The 7,148-nt window shown below is 39.3% G+C and overlaps 1 protein-coding gene across 1 annotated transcript; it reads right to left on the bottom strand.

The window, feature by feature from the left end:
• Positions 1-267: 267 nt before the first annotated feature.
• Positions 268-1,007, bottom strand: LOC149266511 (uncharacterized). The gene has a single exon (XM_089396661.1). The coding sequence runs from the start codon at positions 881-883 to the stop codon at positions 494-496; it is 390 nt and encodes a 129-aa protein (XP_089252787.1). The 5' UTR covers positions 884-1,007; the 3' UTR covers positions 268-493.
• Positions 1,008-7,148: the final 6,141 nt, after the last annotated feature.

The following is a 7,148-nucleotide window of genomic DNA, read 5'->3' as shown; positions in this document are numbered from 1 at the left end:
TTAGCATTCCAATGGATGCGCCAATATTTGACATCCAGTGTTAGTTTTGCAATTTTTATCATCCAGATGCTCTTAACAATTTCATTAACACATAACCCCATCCTTGTTCATTAATACGTTATTGCATTTCACATTAACCATGATTTGGCTGGACTGATCCACTGTGTAAGAACCCATACAGAATTAGTGCTCTATTCTATATTAAAAACTCTGCACAAAACCCTAAATTATAACCGTGCAGAGCCGAGTTTGACGCTGAAGGAAATAAAGAATAATAATTCTATATTAAAAAAATTATCATATTCAGAAATTATACAATAAGGAATGCCCAACGAATATGGGGTTTATCCACTCTATATGAAACAGAAAAAAGAATATCGCACCCAAAAAATAACCATCAGCAGCCGTAGGTCGAAATGACATGAATGAATCCCATCACCATACATCTGTACCTAATCTGTTTCACATGGAGATGATAATGCATGGAGGCAGCTTAAAGAAGCAAGGTGGCCGCTCCGAGCAAGGCGGCACCAAAGATACCCATCTTCTCCAAACTGGCGGTAGAAACAGCGCCACTGCTGGCGTTCGGTGGCGAAGCGGTGTCGGGGCCTTGAGGCGAAGGGCTAGATGCTAGAGTTTGAGAAGTGGGAGAGGAGGCTGAGCTTGGCGGGGTGGCCGCTTTAGAAGGAGCAGAGGCGGGAGAAGAAACAGTTGGGAAAGTCGCAGGAGCAGGCGAAGCCGGTGATGGCGCTGCTGGGGATTGAACCGGCGACGCCTTGGGAGCTGCTGCAATGGGGGACGGAGCTGGTGCCCGTGCGGGAGAGGCTGAGCTTATCAATCCCAGCACCAAAAGAAAGCAGAGAAGCGTATTGAATCCACCCATATTTTCAAAAGTAGCTGTTCTCAAAAGATACTAGTGCAAATTTGTGTCACAGAAAGTGTATGGAGCCGATCTTTTCCCTTCCTCAGAAATGAAGTGAAGAGGTTTGTCGAAGAAGATAATTGAGAGAGAGTTGTTGTGAAGGAGAGGGGAGAGCATGATATAATATATATAGGTATTGCCGCGAGGTCAGCTTCCGGGAATGAGGGATTCGATTTTCTTATTCAACACGGTATTTCGTGTAATGAGAAGAAGGAAACACCGACCAGTTCATCCGCGTGCCTCAATTTGTTGGCACCGACCATTTCATCTAAGCGTACAACTGTACATTGACAGCGTTATTTGGTCATGACGCCTTACCAAAGTCTGTAATTAGGACGTGATAAATGCCACTATTGTTTTTATTGAAAGTGGCGTTTGACTTTTTCCAAAAGGAACGCGAGCAGATCGTATGAGCCCGGCTTCCGGGAAGCATCCATCGTGTTACAATAGACGATTGGGATTCCCGGAAGCTCTTAAATTTTGGCAAATATAAAATGGAGTTGTTTTTAGTGTGATTTTTTGGAAGTTTTTTTGATGGGTTTTTTCTGGTCAAATTTATCTGAAATCCAGTAGCAATTTATTGAAATCATAAGTTTGATGGGTAATCGTACACAATCACAACTTCCTAGGGGTTTTTAAGGGTGCTGAATCCAAATATGCAGTTAAAAAACCATTTTAAATAACACAAATGAAGATTTAACCTCAATTTTTGAAAGTCCAAAAAGTCACACTAAAGACAACTCCATTTAAAATTCCAAGTTTTACTCTAAAGTCATTGCCAGGATGGATAAATTTAGATAGAATAGTTTAGGTTATAATTTCGCTGGGAAAATAATGGAATTTTTTTCAAGATTTTGATATAAAATGTGGGTTACATCTATCAAGCTTTAGGATTTTGGGTGCCCAAGAGGTTTTTGATGGTGTTGAATCCATTTCCACCATAAAAAAATTGAGTTAAACACTCTTATGGTTAGATTTTTTGAGAAAACAAATGGTTGGATTCCCACAAAGCAAAATTGTAGCCTTTCTAGACAACATCTAAATTTAAATTCCTCTAACATTAATGGCATGAGACTTTCCTCTAGCATTAATGGCATGGGGTTTTTGGTGATGAGATACAAGAGGAAAGGGGTATGGAGATTGAAATGGAAAATGTCGTTATGTTGGCTTAAAAATCATTTGTGGATCGCATTCGTGGGCATAAATTTGAACTGTGTACCACCTTGGCTTGGTGCGATAAGTGCATCACACCTATGGTCTCTCTCATGTTTTCCTCCTGCCTATGATATGAATACAATTGTCCTTTGAGACGAAGAAGGACACGAGCATATTTGTAAAGGATGTGTGGTCCATTGATTCCACTCCGATGATCTTTAAACTCTCGACGCCTCTTTTTAACACCACAACAAGAGGATGGATGAGATTCAAGTGTAGGTGTGTTTTCCAGGTTTTCCTTCAAATATGTGGAATTCCCAGAGCTTTACCAACTTGGGCAATACTCTAGGGCATTTTCTACATATTGATTACTCCTTTCTGACATATTGGGACAAGTCTATTGCTACGGTATTGGTATGCTTGGACCTTTGAAAGAGGTTTCATGCCACTATGGATATTGCTAAAGGGGAATGTGAGCTTCAGAATTTAGACTATGAAGGTCCACCCTTTCATTTTAGGAGGTTCGATAAGCTTGGTCACCTATTAGGTAACTGTAATCTCTCGTTCAAGGTTATAACAAATGAGGGGCAGTGCTCAAAAAAGTAGTGGACGAATGGGGTGGCCTCAGGGACTGCTCCCAAAGATCCTTCTATGGACAACGGTTGGACTCATTATAATATGACAAATGTTTCTGCCATTTTGAGTTTCGTGTTGGTCTGTCGCTCAAAGCCCTTATTGGTGGCATCTCCATAGTTGGCTATGACACATGATGATTCATCTCTGGCGTTCTCCTCATATCCTAGTAATTTGGTCCCTGTTTCTTTACAAAATTTACATATTGGTTCTTGTATGGACTCTTTGAGTATTGGTCTTCATTTAAGTTTGGGTTTGGTTTCTGAAACAAAGTCTATATCTTTTATCATGCCACCTTACAAAATGCTCCCTATACTATGCCCTTTGGGTCATTGGGTTATACATCACTATGTGACTTTGTGATCTTAATTTGTTCTTGTGACTCACGTGAGGGTTAAATTCTACACAACTTTGAGTCTTGGCTTGTGGTCTCAAGATCTGGGGGTCCTCCTGGTGGTTTGCATATCATTTCTTTATCGGAATGCTCGGGTAAAGGGAGAGGGAGGAAATCAAATATTTATTTGGCCAAGGAAAAGGTCTTTGTATTCGAAGTGGCATCGGGTCGTCAAACATCAATTGATGGGGCACTTAGAGAAATGAAGTCCCTTCAAGGGGTTCCCCTATGAAAATCCTATCCTTTAATTACCATGGGTTGGTGAGTGCGCGCAAAAAACTAGTTCTGATGTGACTATTCTCTTTGGAATTCCTTGATGTAATATTTCACCAGCAAACCCTTGGGGCCAAGGACATTGTGTTTCTTTTCTTAGAGTCTTTACTACCATCCTGAAACTTTATTACTAGTGATGTGTGGGATCAATCTGGGGGTCTTGTTTTGGGTTGGGAATCTGAGAAGATTCAGCCTTAAAGTTTTTGGAGTGTCCACTCTATCTTGGGGATGGTGGGTTACTCTTCGAAGTTGGAGCAAGTTTTCACTTCTATAAATTTGTATGGGCCACATAATGATCATGTTGTCTTCTAAGAATCTTTGTTTGGGAATTATCTTTTGATATTTTCTAATCTTCTCCTAGGTGGTGACCTAAACTTCTCATTAAGTGATGCAGAGTCATGGGGTTCTAATGAAAGGATGGATGCATTGTTTGAATATTTTTCTCATAAACTCAATACCTTCCCTCTAATTGATGTACCTCTTGTTAGGCTAAAACCTTCCTTGAACAACCAAAGATTGGGGGAGGATCAAGGTACCAAGAGGCTTAATCGATTTTTCGTGGCTGAAACTACATTGCAGTCTTTTCCTCTTTTTCGTCAATGGGTGGGTACTCGAGGACTTTCTAATCATTATCCTATTTGTCTAGAGATCAAGGGATCCTTCTTAAATCGTCCAACCCTTTTAAATTGAATGCTCATTGGTTAAATGATGATGCTTTTTACAAGTTGGTTAAGCACAATTCGAGTCCTTATTATAGTCATTTAGGTGTATTTGTTGTAGGACAACTTGCACCCACACTTAAACATATTAAAATTGTGGTTAAAGGTTGGGTGGTGTCTATGAGAAGGAGGGAGGAGGAAGATCTATTGGAGGTTGAAAAGAAGATAGAGGCTTTTTCTGAGCTGGGGTTGAAGTTTTTCAATTAGAAGAGTTACATGATTCTTATCATAAACTAATGCCGAGACACAAGGATATTTTAGCATAGAAGGACGAGACGTGGAGGCTCAAAAGTAGGGCCATTTGGTTGGATAGTGACAATGAAAACACAAAGTTTTCCATCCCTATGCTAAAGAGAGGAAATTACAAAACACTATCTCGAGGATGTTGGATGAGGAGGGGTGCAAGGTATCAAATTTTGATGGGCTTGCTGATATGGGGTGAATCACTTCAAGGGTATCTTTCAGGAGACATAATGGATTAATATTGCTAACATTATTAGGGTGGAAAATTTATTTTCGAGCTTTGTGGAAGTTGTTGAAAACTAGGAGCTCATGGGGGATGTATCAGAAGTTGAACTTAAAGTAATCCTTTCTATCTTTCAGAAAGAGAAGATTTCAGGTTCGGATGGTTGGGCTACTAATTCTTTACTTCTTTCTTTTCTTTTATTGTGTCTGGCCTTCTCGAGGTTGTGAATGAGTCTCACCAGGATGGGTGGGTCCTCCCCACTTTTAACTCGACTTTTATTGTCCTCATTCCAAAGGTTGACAACCCTGCATCTTTTGAGGATTTCCAAACCATATCCCTTTGTAAAGTTGTGTTTATAATTTCATCTTAAAGGTCATTTCTCAAAGGATCAAGCCAATTCTCTCAAAGGTTATATCTCAAGAAAGTTCGGGTGTTTGGAAGGGTGTCAAATTCATGAGGCCATTGGAGTGGCCCGAGAGGGATTACATAGTATATAGTTGTTGAAATTGAAGGTTACAGTTGTCAAGATTGATTTTTCTAAAGCATATGACAGAGTCAATTGGTCCTTTATTCAACTTCTTACATAGGTGGGCTTTGATATTCATTTCATAAATTGGATTATGGGGTGCTTAACCTCTCTCTCCTTTGTAATCTAGATCAATGGCTCTACCTCTCATTTTTTTCAAGGACAGTGTGGTCTTCATCAAGGATGCCAAGTTTATATCACCTTTCATTTATTCTTGTTGCTGAGAGTCTTAGTCTTATGATCAAGGATGTGTCTCATCGAAGGGAATTTCAGGGTGTGGTCGTTGCTCAGCTCTTGTCCATCACACGCCTTCTTTTAGTTGATGACATCCTTATTTTTTGCAATGGATCAGGCTGTGATATAACTAAATTGGCTGAGATTATGAGATTATTTGGTGTTGAGACAGGGATTATGGTCAACGTCAAGAATTCCTGCAATACTATACATAATTTGGAGGAGAAGGAGATTATGTATATTCAATCAATTTTCCCTTATGAAATATTGGAACTTGATATTGGGTTCAACTATCTCAGTTTCCACTTAAAGTCAAATAGTTATCTTAAAGTTGACTAGCATTGGCTATTGGTTAAGTTCGAGAAAAGGCTCAGTGTTTTGTGTTTTTGGTGTTGTCTAAGGTAGGCCTAGTGATACTGGTTAAAACAGTACTGGAAGAAATACTAGTTTATTGCATGTCCTTAACTTGGATTTCTAGGGGTATCTTGGAGAAAATCGGGAGGTTGTGTTTCAAATTTCTGTGGGTGGGATCCATGGAACATTTTTTCTTGCTTTGGGTTCATTGGGAAACATATTTATTGTGAAGTTCCTTAGGTGATGGGGCCTTAAAAATATTTTCTTATTCTCAAAAGCCCCTATTGTAAAAAGCGCGTGGAGACTTCTATCCACCTAGAGTCTCTCAACATAGGCGATTATTCAAAAATATGTTGCTCCATTGTCTCTAGATGACGAGGTGTGTTATCTTATCAAGGCGAGACATAATATCTTTTTTATATGGCAGCCAGTTCTCTGTGAATCCTTTGATTTGGTGGATTTTCATTTAGCATGCTGGGTTGGTAATGGCTATAGTTTATGCATTGGTTATGCTCTGTGGCCTGGATTTCTGGAGGAACATGTTCTCCCTCCACCTCTTATTTCTTTTATGTGAGACCAATGCATTACACACCTATCACATATTGTTGCCCCTTACCACACTACCCTTTGGAGACATGGTTGGAAAGGTGCAAGGGATCTTTTCTTACCACAAATACTCAGGGCAAAATGGTCATGTTATATTTTTGTGTTATGTTTTGTACACATCCAACTCTATGATAGAGAAGATGAGCTTGTATGGGCATATGATCCTTATGGTATATATACTATGAAGGTTGGACGCCTATGTCTCAACTCGACTGTGCTTTGGACTAGTGGTGGGGTGTTTTTTGGAAGTCTAGATGCTCGACTAAGTCTAAATTATTGGTTTGGGATAAATGGAGGGCATGTTGTGTTGAAAAATGTGTAACTAGGTTCGGTCTTCATAAATATGAAATTTACTTTTGATTCTCGTATTTGTAAAATAAAAGAAAGAAATTTATTATTATTGAAGCATGGATTTCATACTCAAGGTCTTTTATTTTAGAGGTTAATCAAGAATTGAGTGTTTCTAGGGTTTTCTATAGGCCAATAAGTCAAAAGAGTCATTTTCATAAGTTGAAGACCCCATCGAGCACATTCTAACTTGTAAAAAGAATTATTTTTGTAATTAAAAGTGTAAAAAATACCTTCCAAGACCAAGTCGGCCTGGTAGCTAAGAAGTCAGCCTAATTTGAGGAGCCACATCCACCTTAGAAACCTTTATGAAGGAGGAAACTCGACCTCATTTGTTTGCTAACTCACTTCTCATCATCTACAGAAAGGAGAAGGACAAAAAGGCTAGTGAAGAAGGAGAAAGACAAAGAAGAAGGGTTTTTGGGCTCATTCTCTCTCACATATGTGAATGAAGGCTAGGTTTTCTCCTATTGGTTAAGGTTTTAATGTTGCAAGATCGAAATTGAAGAAAGTGTAGA

Source organism: Pinus tabuliformis, chromosome 6 (assembly GCF_031772625.1).
Source record: "Pinus tabuliformis cultivar Carrire ecotype Pingquan chromosome 6, CPIR1, whole genome shotgun sequence".
NCBI lineage: Eukaryota > Viridiplantae > Streptophyta > Pinopsida > Pinales > Pinaceae > Pinus > Pinus tabuliformis.
The sequence above is the reverse complement of the archived record's forward strand: the minus strand, read 5'-3'. Positions and strand labels throughout refer to the sequence as shown.